The sequence below is a fragment of the Rhinopithecus roxellana genome, chromosome 3 (assembly GCF_007565055.1).
Source record: "Rhinopithecus roxellana isolate Shanxi Qingling chromosome 3, ASM756505v1, whole genome shotgun sequence".
NCBI lineage: Eukaryota > Metazoa > Chordata > Mammalia > Primates > Cercopithecidae > Rhinopithecus > Rhinopithecus roxellana.
The window spans coordinates 34,292,336-34,311,134 of NC_044551.1; the positions used below are offsets into that span (position 1 = coordinate 34,292,336).

Below are 18,799 nucleotides of genomic sequence, written 5' to 3' on the forward strand. Positions count from 1 at the left end.
CTCCAGCCTGGACAACAGAAGGAGAGCCTGTCTCTGAAAATAAAAATAAAGACACGGTGAATATTTCTTGAGCTGGCTGCTCCAGCTGGCCCTTAGCACTAATTCCTTTCTTGGCTTTGCCCATTGGGAACTTGATGTTATAAATTTCCCAAAGAGCCGGGCGCGGTGGCTCAAGCCTGTAATCCTAGCACTTTGGGAGGCCGAGACGGGCAGATCACGAGGTCAGGAGATCGAAACCATCCTGGCTAACACGGTGAAACCCCCGTCTCTACTAAAAATACAAAAACCAGCCGGGCGAAGTGGCGGCGCCTGTGGTCCCAGCTACTCGGGAGGCTGAGGCAGGAGAATGGCGTAAACCCGGGAGGCGGAGCTTGCAGTGAGCTGAGATCTGGCCACCGCACTCCAGTCCGGGCGACAGAGCGAGACTCCGCCTCAAAAAAAAAAAAAAAAAAAAAAAAAAAAAAATAAATTTCCCAAAGAATGATTGGTCTCCTAAAACATGAATACACATACACACGCTTACTTCACAAGAGCCTGATCTGGCGGTCTGATTGATTCATCTGTGTTCATAGAAGATTCCTAATAAGTTGGCTCTGAAGAGAAGATTATAGATCAGAAAGTAGCTTAAGATTTATAGTTAATGCTAAAGAAATTGAAAACTCCTAAAGGATGGGCATTAAGCTCTAGTAACTTGATGATTTAACCCCTCTATGAAGAATTTGTTTCTTAAATAACTGTTAACTGAATTTGTTATGTTGTCTTTGCTCGCCAGCATCCAATACCCCTTCCTATTTGGAGGAATTCTCTTGTGTTGTAATCTTATTGAGTGGTAGTACCCCATGTCTCTCACTTCATGCTCTGACAACCAAGGCTTGTGATCGATGCTTGGTATATTAGATGCTTCTGACCAAGAACTTGAATCCAGATTGAGTGAAGCAAAGAAAATGGAATGGTTAGAGTTGATTTGCTACCATCGCAGCCCTGTCCTGGCAAGTCTTTCACTAAAAGACACTCATGCATTCTGCTTCTGCTTCTTGACAGAGCCTCCTTGAGTTCTACTTGCTTTCTTTTTTTTTTTTTTTTTTTTTTTTTTCTTGAGACGAGTCTCACTCTGTCGCCAGGCTGGAGTGCAGTGGCACAACTTTGGCTCACTCCAACCTCCACCTCCCAGGTTCAAGCAATTCTCCTGCCTCAGCCTCCTGAGTAGCTGGGACTACAGGCACGTGCCACCACATCCAGCTACTTTTCCTTTTTTTTTTTTTTTTTTTTTGATATTTTTAGTAGAGACAGGGTTTCACCATGTTGGCCAGAATGGTCTCGATCTCTTGACCTCATGATCCACCCGCCTTAGCCTCCCAAAGTACTGGAATTACAGGTGTGAGCCACCATGCCCGCCCGAGCTCTACCTGCTTTCTGAGCCTGTTCTTTAAGCCTCCCATTGATTCTGTGAGCGCTGATGTCTTTCCAGTAAGCCTGCCCCCTAAAGTTTTTTGCTTAAGATAGTCTTTTGCTTGCATCCAATAACCCTAATCAATACAGTAGAGATCATTACAATCCAAGCATCTTTCTTATGGGTAGTACTAGGTAAATATGGCCATGTTCTTATATTTTATTTTTTTCTGAATTCCTTTAGAATAGCCCTTCCCTCAGATACATTATATCTTAAACTGAATTTTTATGTGTATCTGCTATGTGTCTGGCACATAGTACATACCATAAAAATTAGATTCACTCTATACTTACCTTTTAGTTTCTTCATTGAGATTCATCAAGTGCTGTGTTTAATCCGCAGTGTAATAATAAAACATTTGGGAAATACCCGGTCTCATCAATAGCATATTGACAAATCTTTTCCAGAGAAAGAATATTTTTACTTTGGTTCCTGTATTAGTCCGTTTTCACACTGCTATTAAGAATTGCCTGAGACTGGGTGATTTATAAACAAAAGAGGTTGAATTGACTCACAGTTCCACATGACTGCAGAGGCCTCAGGAAACTTACAATCATGGCGGAAAGTGAAGGGGAAGCAAATGGTTTTAAAGTGTGGCACTTGAAAACCATCAGTTCTCATGAGAGTGAACTCACTATCATGAGAACAACATGGGAGAACCCCGCCATGATCCAGGGTCCATCCCTCGACCTGTGGGGATATTTGGGTAGGGACACAGACCATATCAGTTCCTAATGTTAAAAAGACCTGTTGTTTAGGTTCCAGGCTTCTCTTGTGCATGAAATACCCTGCTCAAACTGTATTTCCTCCTTTTGAGATTACTTAATCAGAAGCTTCAAGAAGGAAGAAAGAACTCAGCACAGTGGTGTGCACCTATAGTCCCACCTACTTAGGAAGCTGAGGCAGGAGGATCACTTGAGCCCAAGAGTTCAAGGTTATAGTGTGTGTTGGTCACATCTGTGAATAGCCACTGCACTCTAGCCTGGGCGACATAGTGAGACCCTATCTCTTTAAAAAATAAAAAGGGGGGACTTTGGGGGATTCTCTGTTTTTGGGGGTTTTGTTGTTTTTATTTTAAAGCACTGTCAAAAGGTGGCAGGCAGGCAGACTCTTCTGGTTTGGCTTGTGCCAGTTATATTGTTAAGATGTTCCAGAAGAAAGTGCACACACTCAGCATGCGTCTACTTGGCTTTGCAGGAAAATATTCTCTCAGCCTTTGTATATGATGAGTTTTGGGCCCTCTGTGCGAGTTTCTGTGTTGTTTGAATAAACTAAGAAAAGACAGACTAATTTATTTAGGTTTCTTCACATTTTCCTGTGTTAACCTGCTAACAGTATACTGCCCTAACCCTACAGGCATGGCTTGTCTCCGCGAATGTGCTCTCCTAGCATACTGTGTCTCCTTCATGACACAAACCATGAAGGGTTCTTATATCTATAAGGATTAAAGTACTTATTTCACAGAAAATAATAGCTTATTTTTTATTGAGCCCTTATTTGCTAGTCACTGTATGAGCAGCTTTACATATATTATTACATTAATCCATTAAACAGTAGTCCATAATACTATTAAAGCTTCGTTTTTGAAATGAAGAGACCAAGGCTCAGAAAGATTCTGAAACTTGTCCAAGGTCACATAACTAGTAAGTACTGGAAGCTAGAATTTGAATTTACACTGGTATGTACACCAGTGGGTATGTTATTTAGTTTCATTTCTGAGTAAGTAGAAATTAAGTGATACTATAATTATCATTCCATGCAAAAGCCAGAAACATAGAAAGCAAAGGACATGCCAAGAAAACCTACGTTTTTTGTTTTAAACATCAAGAATAAAATTGATAATTAGCCCGATGGTCATGTGTTTTTCTTCCTCTAACACTGTACAAGGTTTTGGTGAAACTGATCCACTTCTCAAAAGTCAGACTGTTGCCTATTAAATAGGCTTGTGTGTAAAGAAAGCTCACCTTTTTGTTCACTTATAATAATATTGTGAGAAATTATGTAATTCTCCGATCTCTTTCAGAAAAGAAGAGAAGAGAGCACTAGACTAAAGGAGGAGGGAAATGAACAGTTTAAGAAAGGAGGTAAGATAACTTTCAGCACTGATAATCTGGTCATCTTGACTCCTCATCCTGTTATAGAGTCTGTGAAGAAATCCCAAAGAACATTTGAAGAAGCCCCAAAACCAAACTTCACAATACAATGTTGCTTCCCAGTACCTTGGCATTTTGGATTTTTAACCAGGCCAAATTATTCATCTGATGGTGACAAGTTACCATTTGTCTCTTGGCACATGCATGGTCTTTCTGTAATCCGCTATCGGTTAATCTAGAATCAGGGGTGAAACTCTTGAGCTCTTGCTTTGGAAAACACTAACCTGGAATGTTAAAAGGTTATGTGCTGCGTTGCTGTAAAAGCAGAGTCCCCACTCCTCACCTGCTGTGGGGCTGTAAAAGCAGGCCTGACTGCTCTGGTACGGCCTAGGGCTGCCTGTGCTTTGGTTGCTCCTGCTTTCTTTCTTTTTTTAAATTCTCCAAACTGCTTCAGAAGGGTTGCTCTTTCATGTGCCGTTTTCTTTGGATGCCTCAAGTAGAGAGATTCTTCATGTCCTTCTGCATTTTCTACATTTGCTTAGAAATAAGTTGGTGAGGTTCATTCTGATAATTTGGGTTAACTAGTTGATCTTAGAGCAGAAGTCTTCTGTCACATCTCAAAGTATATATCCTTCAGAAATCTAGGAGTGTTAAGATTTTCCCCCAGTTACTTTCAGGTTTTTTATTTTTTTTCTTTTTTTCCCCAAAAGTTACCCTATTATCTGATTTCAGATTTTAATTTTTTTCTTCTATTTCCTGGTTTAGTAATGATTAATATTTTTTTCTAATAGAATAAATACTTCTAATTTTGAAAGCATACTTTTTGTATGTTAATATTAAATATTTCAAACCTGAGAAAGGAGTACATAGGCAATTTTCTGTTAGTATCCTGACCATAATTCTCTTTTTCACCATTTTCTTTTTTAAGGTCTTGATTTAAATATTGATTTTTACATTGTTCCTTTTAGCTCTATCAAATGTCTCTCTTCAAACATTTCACAGATGCCGTTTTAGCCAGGTTGACTGTATGAAAGCACAACAGATTTAATTAAAGCAAATACAATTTTTTTCTTTATCTCAGGCCATGGATCCCAGAGTTTAGTCTCTTTCCTCTGTCTAGTTCTCTAACCTCCTTTGAAAACTCCTTTCTGAATTCCCCAGCCAAATGAAAACTGAACATTGAGGGAATGCCAGGACTCCTGAGTATTGAGGGCTTGTCGCTGACAGCATGTTCAGCTGTCAGTTCACCAAGCACAGCCTGTGAGGTTGGCACAAGTGAGCACTGTTCCTTTAAAGAGAAGAAAGGAGGAAGTGATTTTTACTGCCCCAGACTTAATAGACTGTGACCATCTTTTAACTCAAAACCTTCATCCTATGAATGGAAAACAGTGCTTCTGAGATCCTGCGGAATATAGTAGTATCAGGAATAAAATCATAATGACCACTCATCCTTTATCTTATCATCCTCAGATTATATAGAAGCTGAGAGTTCTTATAGTCGAGCCCTTGAAATGTGCCCATGCTGCTTCCAAAAGGAGAGGTCGATTCTATTTTCAAATAGAGCTGCAGCAAGGATGAAGCAGGTATGTATCTTTGACCTTTTCTTTTTAAAAAGCACAGGGACTTGCAGTCTTTTCATACCATAGTTTCTTTCCAAAAACTAGCATGGAGGTTGCTGCCTCCCTTTTCCTGCCCATATATGTTCCTGATGTAAAGGCCACAGGGAGAATACAAAATCTTTTGAAAAACTTGAGTCAGATTACTGTTAGCATTCCCCGTTAAAGTAGCTGAGTGAATACTTTCATGGAAGGAGTGCTGGCAAGTTTTTAGCTAAACTAGGGCAGGTTAATGAAGCAGTGAACCAAGCAGTGCATGTCCTAGAATAGCTCTAGATCCTTATTTTAGGCCTCTGGAATTCTAGATAAACATGCAAAGGCACAGGGAAACACCGGTGAAAACTCTGGGCTTTAAAGCATCTTTAAAGATGGTTATTCCTAGGATTCTGACTTTTCTGTTCAAAGTATGGACACTTGGAGAAATCTCCAACAGTTGGGATAAAAGATACCCCTAAATGCAAAATAGGTGTCAAGGAACTTTAAAAACATTTTGTATTTCCAAAGGATTGAGAACCTAGTATAACAAGGTGAGTGTGGAATAGGTGAGAGTACAAATATATTTGTTTTATACCGTGATGGTATTAAAAGTTAGATTTGGGCCAGGCACAGTGGCTCATGCCTGTAATCCCAGCACTTTGGGAGGCCGAGGCGGGCGAATCACCTAAGGTCAGGAGTTCGAGACCAGCCTGACCAACATGGTCAAACCCCATCTCTACTAAAAATACAAAAATTAGCCAGGCGTGGTGGTGGGTGCCTGTAATCCCATCTACTCAGGAAGCTGAGGCAGGAGAATCTCTTGAACCCTGGAGGCGGAGGTTGCAGTGCACTGCACTCCAGCCTGGGCAACAAGAGTGAAACTCCATCTCAAAAAATAAGTTAGATTTGTTTCTGATTTGTCTGATTTTCCTATTGAGTCTTCATAATCGTTGGATTGAAATGGGAGTGGTTTTTTTTTTTTTTTTTAAACAATACCACTTTTTAAACTATGGCTGCTTACATTCAAAGCGCAAAGAATAGGTTATTTAACATAGCTTTAAGTAACCATGATGCTGGCTCAAGATTGGGAGTGGCAGTTTTTTCATTTGTTTAGATCAGATATCTCTTTGGATACTGTCTGAAATTCTCAAATGTCTCTACTACAGTTACTTTAGGGGACAAGGTTTTTTTGTTTGTTTGAAAGGCCCCAGGGCAGGGATGGGGATGTGTGCTTGAATGCTTGGATATGCAGAAAGGTTACGGTTTTTTTTACCGGAACTTGTGTAGGATTCAATCTTCAAAGCAGAGTGTTTTTGGACTATTTCATGCGGCATGAGAGAAGAAATAATTTTAGAGTATACAAAGCAACGTTTTGTATTAGAGAAAACAAAACAATTGGTTTAAGTTTATTTAAAACAATATTCTTTAATGTATCCCACCAGCAATCAGAATTAACATCTAACAGTTTTTACACCTACCTGGAAAATTCTGATCTTTTGGATTTGCTTCTCCATTTTGCCACATTCTTAGACTGGACATTGTCATTGTGAAATAGGATCAAGGATGCGCCTTCAGTATCAGGGGAAATGCACCATACCCAGTTGGCTCCTGGGATTTGGGATTCTTTGTTTCCATAGTTGCCCAAGTTATTGCTATTTCTAGGTTTGGGCTGGCATAAGTAGTCTGGTTCTTGAGTTAAGAAGATGTATGGTCTTGCTAATATTTTGTCTGTCACATCTGAGGAAAACTCAAAAGAGCATTGTTCTATGATTGCTTCCTGTTCAAAGAATAGTTTTGTTGGTAAAGTTTTCTGTTTTTTTAAGTTGCATTCTTTTTTTTTTTTTTATGAGATTGGAGTCTCGCTCTGTCACCCAGGCTGGAGTGCAGTGGCATGATCCCAGCTCATTGCAACCTCTGCCTCCCGTGTTCAAGCGATTCTCCTGCCTAACCCTCCTGAGTAGCTGGGATTACAGGTGCCCGCCACCACACCTGGATAATTTTTGTATTTTTAGTAGAGACGGGGTTTCACCATGTCGGTCAAGCTGGTTTTGAACTCCTGACCTCATGATCCGCCCACCTTAGCTTCCCAAAGTGCTAGGAAGGCATGAGCCGCCGTGTCTGGCTTTAAGTTGCATTTTTAATACTTTATGAAGACTCTAAAATGAGAGACTTGATAACTTCTGGGATTAGTGCCCTGACACAATTTAAGGAGCATATTCTAAGTTTTTCAAGGAAATGATGGTTCAACTGCTTTAAGAGGTAAAGACGAAGAATTTCTGAAAGGCAGGTTTGCACGCTTAGCATCCCTGACTTAGTGCCCCTGGTCACACTTCACATTTCATATCTGGAGAGAGAAAAGGTAACCTGGAGTTAGGGCAGAGTTTCAGCTCTAGGTCTTGCTAGCTACACAAGAGCAGAGCCCTAAAAGAATAGGTTCTCTTTTTCTTTTTTTAACTACTGTTTATATATATTTTATACATTGTTTTATATGTATAGTTAGATTTGTTTGTCCTTATATATTGTGTACATTTGTTTTGTCCTTATGTATTATGTATATTGTTTTATAGAGATAGCTACCTATATATAAAAATTATGAAAGAACGGTAAAGTTGTGATCTGTTTTTTTCACACACTCCACTTTGGAGACTACCATTGTAAGCAGCAGACAACACCCGGGTCTTCTGAGGTATTAGCAGACTATGAGCCTCAAGCAAAAGTTTCTGCAATAAAATTCGGTAATTCCTTGGTTTGAAGAGGACAGTGGATAAGATGCACTACAGCTTAATAATCACTTCTAGGCACACAAAGAATACCACCACAACAGCTGTACACATAAATTGTAAAGATTTATTTCTATTTCAGAAACTGAAATTGTGTGTCTTTGACTTAGAGAAATGTGATAGGTTGGAGGAATACTGACATATAAAGTTATACAGATTTCTTTAAAGGACTTCTTAGAGTTTTTAATACTTGAACTGGTGTGCTGAACATTGGAAGAGAAATAAAAAAGGTCCCAGATGACCCTGAAACCTTTTTTGTTTTGTATATTGTGGTAAAATACAGATGACATAAAGTTGGCCATTTTAAAGTACAGTCGTGAGTCACTTAACGACAGGCATACATTCTGAGAAATGTGTTATTAGGTGATTTCATCATTGTGCGAACATCATATACTTACACAAATCCAGATGGTATGGTCTACTACACACCTAAGCTATATAGCATAGCCTATTGCTCCTAGGCTACAAACCTGTACAGCATGTTTCCACACTGAATACTGTAGGCAGTTGGAACACAATGGTAAGTATTTGAGTATCTAAACAGAAAAAGTATAGTAAAAATGCAGTATAAGATATTTTTCAAATGGTGCATCTATATATAGATATATACACACACACATATGTATACACATACACATACATATACCGTATATACCATGAATGGACCTTGCAGGACTAGAAATTGCTCTAGGTGAGTCAGTGAGTGAGTGGTGAGTGAATGTGAAGGCCTAGGACATTACACTATTGTAGACTTCATAAACATCTTACATTTAGGCTTCACTAAATTTATTTTTTTTATTTTTCTTTAATAAATTCACCTTGGTTTACTGTGCCTTGTTTTCTTTATCAACTTTTAAATTTTTTTAAACTCTTTTGTAATAACAGCCTAAAACATAAACATGTTGTACAACTACAAAAATATTTTCTTTATATCCTTATCTTCTGAGCCGGGGCAGTATCTTGCTCTTTTGCCCAGCCTTGAGTGCAATGGCATAGTCATCACTCACTACAGCCTTGAACTCCTGGACTCATGCAATCCTCCCACTTCAGCCTCCCAAGAAGCTGGGACTACAGACCTGCACTACCATGCCCAGCTAATTTTGTTTGGTTTTCTTTTAATTTTTTTAAAAAGTTTTTAAGAAATGGGGTCTTACTGTGTTTCACAGATTAGTATTGAACTCCTGGCCTCAAGTGGTCATCCTGCTTCAGCCTCCCGAGTCACTAGGATTACAGGCGTGAGCCACCATGCCCAGCTATATCCTTATTGTATATACTTTTTTCTATTAAATAGTGGGGGTTTGTTTTGTTTTGTTTTGTTTTGTTTTGTTTTGTTTTGTTTTTCACTTTTTAAACTTTTCTGTTGAAAACTAGGATGCAAATACACACAGTAGCCTAGGTCTACACAGGATCAGGAGCATCAGTATCACTGTCTTCCACCTCCACATCTAGTCCCACTGGAGGGTCCTCAAGAGCGACAAATACATGAAACTGTCATCTCCTATGATAACAATGCCTTCTTCTGGAATACTTCCATACTTCCTGTAGGACCTGTCTGAGGCTGTTTGATGGTAAACTTTTTGTTTTAGTAGAAGGAGTGCACTCTTAACATAATAAAAAGTAGTGTATAGTAAATACATAAACCAGTAACAGCCATTTTTTATCAAGTGTTATGTATATGTTATGCTTTCTTTTTTTTTGGAGATCGAGTCTCACTCTGTTGCCTAGGCTGGAGTGCAATGGTGCTATCTCAGCTCACTGCAACCTCTGCCTCCCAGGTTCAAGCGACTCTCCTGTCTCAGCCTCTCAAGTAGCTGGGATTACAGGTGCATGCCACCATGCCCAGCTAATTTTTTTGTATTTTTGGTAGAGATGGGGTTTCACCATGTTAGCCAGGCTAGTCTCGAACTCCCGACCTCAGGTGATCCGCCCACCTTGACCTCCCAAAGTGCTGAGATTACAGACATGAGCCACCATGCCCAGCCTGTGTTATACTTTCACATGACTTGCAGTGCGGTAGGTTTGTTTACCCCAGCATCACACCAACATCTGAGTAGAAAGTTATGCCATGATGTTATGATGACTACTGTGTCATTAGGTGATAGGAATTTTTCAGCTCTGTTATACTCCTATGGGACTACTGTTTTATACACAATCTATCATTGATTGAAATGTCATTATACAGTGCACGACTGTATACAATTCAGTGTATTAAAATACCTTCACAGTGTTATATAGCCAACACCACTATCTAGTTCCAGAACTTTTCCATCATCCTAAAAGGATACCCCACACTCATTAAGTCATCACTCTTCATCCTGAAACTTTTTTTTTTTGTTTTCTGAGACGGAGTCTTCTTTTGTTGCCCAGGCTTGAGTGCAGTGGCGTGAACTCGGCTCACAGCAATCTCGCTCCTGATTTCAAGCAATTCTCCTGCCTCAGCCTCCCAAGTAGCTGGGATCACAGGCACCCGCCACCACACCTGGCTAATTTTTGTATTCTTAGTAGAGACAGGATTTCACCATGTTGGCCAGGTCTCAAACTCCTGACCTCTAGTAATCCTCCCACCTTGGTCCCCCATAATGCTGGGATTGCGGTGTGAGCCACTGCACCCAGCCCCAAACTGCTTTTGATTGAATCCTGAAACAATTTCGCTGACATTGCTCTGAAATATTCTGCAGAATATTTAGTATTTGCTACAGTAGGCATTGTGAGAATATTGAACACTTATTTGAAATAACTTATTTCGCCAGGCGCGGTGGCTCAAGCCTGTAATCCCAGCACTTTGGGAAGCCGAGACGGGCGGATCACGAGGTCAGGAGATCGAGACGATCCTGGCTAACATGGTGAAACCCCGTCTCTACTAAAAATACAAAAAACTAGCCGGGCGACGTGGCGGGCGCCTGTAGTCCCAGCTACTAGGAAGGCTGAGGCAGGAGAATGGCGTGAACCCGGGAGGCGGAGCTTGCAGTGAGCTGAGATCTGGCCACTGCACTCCAGCCTGGGCGGCACAGCGAGACTCCGTCTCAAAAAAAAAAAAAAAAAAAAAAAAAGAAATAACTTATTTCTGTAATACAAAAATTCCTAATTTCAGGAAAATGGACATTTTAGAACTACAAGACATCTTATATAACATCCAGTCCACGCTGCTTCTATTTTAAATGAGACAAACTGAGCCCTAGAGAAGGAAAATAGCATGGCCAGTGTTAAAGAGCAGGTTATTGTCAGAACCAGGACCAGAATTCAGTCTTTGACATCCAGTGTTCTTTCCGCTGTGTCATGCTTCTAGATTCAGAAAGTTCAATTAGTTAAATACTTTAAGTGTTTTGTATTTTTGTTTGATCAGTGGATAAATTAAGGTTTATAACTGAGACTACATGACAAGCCACACTGTGTGTCTGTAGATGGAGCATCTGTATACTTTCTGAAATATACAACTTTGGGGTATGATAGTATAACCACTAGCCAGAGAGGGGGGTAATTCAGTTATTCACATGTCAGTCATTTGCCCTGTTTTAGGTCACAAAGTTTCTCAATGTCAGCATTCTAATGTAAAGTGTCTTGCAAATGTAATAGGTCAGTTAGAACAATCTTTAAAGACACTTTCAGAAAGAAGCGACTTGAATAATGTGTTACCAGGAGGCTTTCAGATCAGAGCCATCACCACGTACATTTTGAATTTTGTCTTGGAAGTAACGTTCAGGTTTTTACATAGTTTCTTTGAAAACCATTCTGTATCTCCATAAGCAGTTATTAGTGATAAGATCATGTCATTAAGCCTTTGGGCCACTAAGATAAAACTAGGGCAACACATATTAATACTATTTTTCTTTTTAGGACAAGAAAGAAATGGCCATCAATGACTGCAGCAAAGGTACAGCTTTATTATCTCACTACATGTTAACATACAGGAGCATTATGTCAGACAGAGGGGCTTTGGGTCAGGTGTGCGCTTGACATGCATACCCTTCCTCTGGGGCCTTTCAAGAGGTAGCTTTATAATTCTGTATTTTCAGAGATACTATATAATAGTCATCTTAGAGTAACTGCTTTTGAATAGATAGTTCAGTCAGTTTCTCCTCTACTGGTAAATACATGAAGAAAAATTCTAGCCTGGGCAACGTGGCGAAACCCCGTCTCTACCAAAAATACAAAATTTAGGCAGATATGGTGGCATGCGCCTACAGTCCCAGCTACTCGGGAGGCTGAGCCCAGGAGGTTGGGGCTGTGATGAGCCATGATTATGCCACTGTACTCCAGCCTAGGTGACAGAGTAACCCTGTCTCCAAAAGAAAAAAAATTCAGTGCTATCTTGGCAATAGAACTCATGGAATAGAATTTACCTCCTGTAGTCTCTGAATTACTTTCTGTTGAGATTCAAATTGAAGATTGTAGCTGCTGTTAGAGCATTTGGATCTGTGTATTTTGAGAAGGGGGACAACTGTGATGAGGGACAGTTTCTGTTAGTGAATTGATAGTCTTTTCGGGTGTCATCATTCTTCCAAACCTACTTCACATCATTTTTTTTTACCCTTTCAGATTCACAATGAATCAAGCCTTTGCTATATGATACCTAAGTTTTATTAAGATCTTTTCGGGCCGGGCGCGGTGGCTCAAGCCTGTAATCCCAGCACTTTGGGAGGCCGAGACGGGCGGATCACGAGGTCAGGAGATCGAGACCATCCTGGCTAACATGGTGAAACCCCGTCTCTACTAAAAAATACAAAAACTAGCCGGGCGTGGTGGCCGGCGCCTGTAGTCCCAGCTACTCGGGAGGCTGAGGCAGGAGAATGGCGTGAACCCGGGAGTCGGAGCTTGCAGTGAGCTGAGATCCGGCCACTGTACTCCAGCCTGGGTGACAGCGAGACTCCGTCTCAAAAAAAAAAAAAAGATCTTATCATCCCACTAACTTTTATAGCGACACCTCAGACATAGGGTCACTACAGTTTTTTTGTGTTTTGGGGGTTTTGTTTTGTTTTTCAAAAATTGCCTGATAGGCCAGACTGGTGTCTTGCCTCTCTAACCAACTTCATGTGGAGAATACACATAATCACTTTGTCTTGCAGCTTAGTCTCAGAAGTTTTTCTAGCAAATCACTATTTTTGTGTTTTCTATTTTTTTAGTTTTTCTTCTTTGGATAATAGTTTCTGGGAGAATTATAGAGTGGAAGAGAACCTTATATGTTATCTAGATCCCCTCTCACACTAAGCGTGTATTCCCCTGCTGTTACCAAAAAGGGATCCTGATCCAGACCCCAAGAAAGGATTCTTGGACCTCTCACAAGAAATAATTCAGGGCAAGACCATAAAGTGAAAAAGCAAGTTTATTAGAGAAATAAAGAAACAAAAGAAAGGCTACTCCATAGGCAGAGCTGCAGTCAGTGTGGGCTGCTCAGTGAAGTATGCTTACAGTTATTTCTCGATTATATGCTAAGCAAGGGGTGGATTACTCATGAGATTTTCAAGAATGGGGCAGAGATTTCCCAGAACTGAGGGTCCCTTTTTAGAATATATAGGGTAACTTCTGAATGTTGCCATGGCATTTGTAAACTATCGTGGTGCTGGAGGGAATGTGTTTTAGCATGTTAATGCTTTATAATTTGCATATAGGAAGCAGTGAGGATGACCAGAAGTCACTTCAATCGCCATCTTGGCTTTAGTGGGTTTTGGCCAGCCTCTTTACTGCATCCTGTTCTGTCAGCAGGGTCTTTGTGACCAGTATCTTGTGCCAACCTCCTCTCTCATCCTGTGATTAAGAATGCCTTAACCTCCTGGGAATGCAGCCCAGTAGGGCTCAGCCTTATTTTACCTAGCCCCTATTCAAGATGGAGCCACTCTGATTCAAATGCCTCTGACACTCCTATTTTTTTATTTAATTAGTTTGGTGCCCTCTCTACTGGCTTTCTTTTCTTTGTATTTGGTATTTCCTTATAGTGTCTGAAACTGTTTCTATATTATAATATAGATGACCACTTCTGATCTGTTACCAAGTTGGACTGGAACTAATTCTGAATGTACTGTTTTGTTTGGAAGAAGTTATTTAACCTATTTCCTTTATGTGAGGATGTGTGGGTTTGAGAAGTTTAAATTAGGAACAAGCTGCTGGTTTTCAGAGCTTCTTTCTCTGTAACCAAATGGTGAAAAAATGCCTTGTAAGCGTGATTAGCATGGTATATTGTTAGAAATAGTTCATTTCCATATGAAACAGTTTACTTCCAGCTGCAGCCCGAAGTGTAGGAGCCTTGCCTAGAAAATGAGGGAAAGGAGAAGAAAGTGTTTTCCAGCAAAGGTGTTTTCCACATTTGTTTTTGGATTTGCTTAAACTAATACTTGTGTGGTTAGAGATGGTCGTTATGGATACATGCATTGTATTCATAGGCAAATTACATTTATATCAATATGGTTTGTTTGTATCGAGAGCCCCCGACATTCCCCACCCTCCACACACACACACATACACTCTCTCTCTCTCTGTCTTTGTCTCTGTCTCTCTCCCTTCTCTCAATTCATAAACCTTGGCAAAGAGCTTATTTCTGAGGTCATATTGGAGCTCCAGGGTTTTCATCCTTGACATAGGTTTAAGTTCATTCTCACCTCAGTCTCCTAAGTAGCTGGGACTACAGGTGCACACCACCACACCCAGCTTTTTTATTTTTTATTTTTTATTTTATTTTTTCAGACAGAGTCTTGCTCAGTCGCCTAGGATGGAGTGCAGTGGTACCATCTCGGCTCACTTCAACCTCCGCCTCCCAGGAGGCGATTCTTCTGCCTCGGCCTCCTGAGTAGCTGGGACTACAAGCACATGCCACCCCGCCCGGCTAATTTTTGTATTTTTGGTAGAGATGGGGTTTCACCATATTGGCCAGGCTCATCTCGAACTCCTGACCGCGTGATCTGCCCACCTCGGCCTCCCAAAGTGCTGGGGTTACAGGGGTGAGCCACTGCGCCCAGCTCAAGGTTTGGGGTTCTTTCAGAAAACCTTCTCCTGACCCAATATTCCCCTTCAATTGCTATACCATTTATCTGATCCCTCTCATTGAAATAATTGTCTATACTTGGCTCTCTCTACTTAGTCTTCCATTTTCTCCTTACTTCACTTCCGTGGAGCTTTTGTTTTATCCATGTCATTGAAACCCATCTTGTAAAGGTCATCAACAGTTTCATCTTGCTCAATTTAGTAGTTGCTTCTCTAGCCTAACTTTACTTGACCTTACCTGCATTTAATACAGTTTATCATTCCTTTCTCCTTTAAAATTCTCTCTCTTAATTTTAATGAACTCTATTTGTTTTTTCCCTGCTTCCTTGGCTGTTCCTTCTTATTCTCCTTTATTAGCTTTTATGTCAACCTCAACATTTTGGAAGTCTCTAGATCTTAGTCCAGCATGGGACCCTCTTCTTTTTTTTTCCTTCTGTATTTTCTCCCTAAGTGATCTCATTCAGTTCTGAAGCTTTAAATACTATCTATAAATTAGCACAATGTGGCCATTCCACCTTGTGTGTATATTTCAAAACACGTGATGTTATGTTTATGTTATATACCATAAATATACACAATTTTTATTGGTCGTTTTAAAAGTTAAATTGACAAGGAAAATGCATGGATTATTTAACCTAAGAAATTAGAGCAACAAGCCGGGCACAGTGGCTCACGCGTGTAATCCCAACACTTTGGGAGGCTGAGGCTGGTGGATCACAAGGTCAGGAGTTCAAGACCAGCCTGATCATTATGGTGAAACCCTGTCTCTACTAAAAATACAAAAATTAGCAGGGTGTGGTGGCGCATGCCTGTAATCCCAGCTACTCAGGAGGCTGAGGCAGGAGAATCACTTGAACCCGGGAGGTGGAGGTTGCAGTGAGCCGAGATCGTCCCATTACACTCCAGCCTGGGTGACAGAGCAAGATTCCATCTAAAAAAAAGAAATTGGAGCAACAAAAATGCAATTAAGGGAAACAAAAGCAGTATTTTCATAAAGATAAAAGCCAAAATTAATGAATTTTTAAATATAAAACTAATAAATACATGCCATCTGTATGGCAGAGTTTCTGTCTTCAGCTCTGACTTCTGCCCTGTAGTCTAGTGTCCTGTATCCCACTGCAAAGTTGTTCTTTCTGCTTGGATGTCTGGTAGGCACCTCAGATATAACGTGCCCAGCCCCCATACACACACAGAACTTGCAGTTCATTTTTTCCATTCTAATAAATGGCATTACCATCCATTCCCTTGCTTAAGTTAAACCTTGGGAGTCATCCCTGATTGTTCTTTCATGCCACGTGGCTAATTAATTAATTAGCAAGTTCCGTGGGCTCAAATTTAAAGACAATCTAATCCAGCTGCTGTTTTCCATCTCTACTATTTCCAGCTTAGACCAAGCCAACATCTTCTCTCATCTGGACCACTGCATTAGCTTTCCAGCTGATGTCACAGCTTTCAGTCTTGCCCCAACCCCCACACTGCAGCCAAAGCAGTCCTTCAAAACTGGAAATCAGAGAATGTCTGAAGCTTGCTTGAAAACTTTCCAGTGGCTTCTCATCACACTCAGGAAAAAGTCCAAACTCCTTTCCCTGGCCAAGAAGGTCCTCCATGGTCCCACATTTCAACCTCTGGTCCCCAGCCTGGTAACATGCCAGAGTTATTCTTATTGGTCCCTCTTCCTGGCACACTCCTCCTTAGCTAACTTTGACGTGGCTGGCCTCTCTCACATAGTCCCTCTTCATATTCTGAGACCACTTTCTGAAGTTGCCTCATTTCTCACTTCACTTGCATTTACATGACCTTGTTTTATTTTTCATTTTCGTACTATGACTATTGAAATTATATACCTGGCTACTCTTGCCTACTAGAATAGCATAAGGCTTCATGAGAACAAGGACTGTATCTGTCTTGTTTACCACTATAGCCCAGACATATACCAGGAAGCATGAATTTTAAAATTAAGGATAGATTATGAGAAAAGAAAAAAGTTCTAGAGCCAAGACATTGCTTTGTTTGTTTGTTTTGTTTTGTTTTGTTTTGTTTTTTGAGACAGTATTATCGCTCTGTTGCCTGGGCTGGAGTGCAGTGATGCAGTCTCCACTCCTTACAACCTCCGCCTCCTGGGTTCAAGTGATTCTTATGCCTAAGCCACCCGAATAGCTGGGATTACAGGCCCACACTGCCACGCCCAGCTAATTTTTGTATTTTTAGTAGCGATGGGATTTCCCCATGTTGCTAGGCTGGTGGTCTCAAAGTCCTGACCCCAACTGACCTGTCTGCCTCAGTCTCCCAAAGTGCTGGGATTATGGGCGTGAGCCACCGCCGCTGGCCAGCACTGCTTTCTAATAGAAAAAGAAACAACTCGCAAGAAATTAGAAGAAATGCAGTATGTTGTACCAAAACATAGCAAAGGATTATTAGAAGGACAGCTGATGCTGGATATAGGAAAAGATATTATGCATCAGCCACCTCATACTGCTGGAGCAGTAGTTTGAGGGTTGAAGGAACAGTGAGGATTTAACTAGAAATGTAATCTTAGTACTCAAGACCTAGAAAAAAGAGAATGATAAACTCTGCCACCAGACTGGTTTCCCTTAACTCTTTAATTTGTGTCTTCAAATTATCTCTCACCTAGCCTGGCCAACATGGTGAAACCCCATCTCTACTAAAAATACAAAAAGTAGCCGGGCGTGGTGACGCATGCCTGTAATCCCAGCCGCATGGGTGGCTGAGGTAGGAGAATCGCTTGAACCTGGGAGGGGGAGGTTGTAGTGAGCCAAAATCACACCACTGCACTCTAGCCTGCGCGACAGAGCGAGACTCCGTCTAAAAAAGAATTCTCTCTCACTCTTTCACTGCGCTCTTGAACTCTGTGTTCTGGCCTGTCCTGGACTGGGTAAATGACAAGTGGGCAAAAACCAGGACTTGGAGTATAGACCAGGATATGGCAAACTACAGCCACAAGCCAAATCCAGCCTGCTACCTGTTTTTGACAGCCTAAAAGCTAAGAATGGTTTTTACAGTTGTAAATGATTGGAAAGCAAAAGAAAAATATTTCATGATCATGTGAAAAGTATGTAAACTTAAATTTTAGTGTCCATAAATAGTTTATTGGAACACACCCACCCTTTTTTGTTTATGTACTATGTGTGCCTGTTCTCATGCTACAGTAGCATCACTGAGGAGTTGCAACACAGAGGGTCTGTCTGGCCCACAAAGCCTACAGTCTTTACTGTCTTGCTCTTTATGGAAAAAGTTTTCCAGCATCAGGTATGCACTTGACAAATGACTCTTCCTTTCGTACCCTTGGAGGATGATTGATGAAGGAATCTGATATAGCCAAAGACATGTAGGCCTTTTTTCTTTGTGATAAAAATTATTTCTTCTCTTCTTACAGCAATTCAGTTAAACCCCAGCTATATCAGGGCAATATTGAGGAGAGCGGAGTTGTATGAGAAGACGGACAAGCTAGATGAAGCCCTGGAAGACTATAAATCTATATTAGAAAAAGATCCATCAGTACATCAAGCAAGAGAGGCTTGTATGGTAAAACCTACATTTTTTTAAATATTTTTCCTTCTATTCTTTGTGTTGCTACCCAGTGAGTCCTAAATAATCCCTTCAGACTCAGTTAAATTCCATTTCTGTGCTTTTGAGGAGCTTATCAAAATATATGGGAGGCCAGGCGTGGTGGCTCATGCCTGTAATCCCAGCACTGCAGGAGGCCGAGGAGGAGAGATCAGTTGAGGCCAGGAGCTCGAGACCAGCTCGAGAGACAAAACCCCATCTCTTCTAAAAATACGAAAAATTAGCCACGTGTGGTTGTACACACCTATAGTCCTAGCTACTTGGGAGGCTGAGACAGGAGAATTGCTTGAACCCAGAAGGCAGAGGTTGCAGTGAGCTGAGATCATG

General features: G+C 40.8%; 1 protein-coding gene across 3 annotated transcripts in view; it reads left to right on the forward strand.

Moving 5' to 3' along the window:
• TTC1 (tetratricopeptide repeat domain 1) overlaps positions 1 to 18,799 on the forward strand; it is a 58,111-nt gene that overhangs the window by 22,971 nt on the left and 16,341 nt on the right. For all 3 annotated transcript variants that reach the window (XM_010369917.1, XM_010369918.1, XM_010369919.2), the window contains exons 3-6: positions 3,474 to 3,534; positions 5,014 to 5,126; positions 11,750 to 11,786; positions 18,282 to 18,430. In XM_010369917.1, coding sequence (XP_010368219.1) covers positions 3,474 to 3,534; positions 5,014 to 5,126; positions 11,750 to 11,786; positions 18,282 to 18,430 — 360 coding nt within the window. The remainder of the gene's footprint in view (positions 1 to 3,473; positions 3,535 to 5,013; positions 5,127 to 11,749; positions 11,787 to 18,281; positions 18,431 to 18,799) is intronic.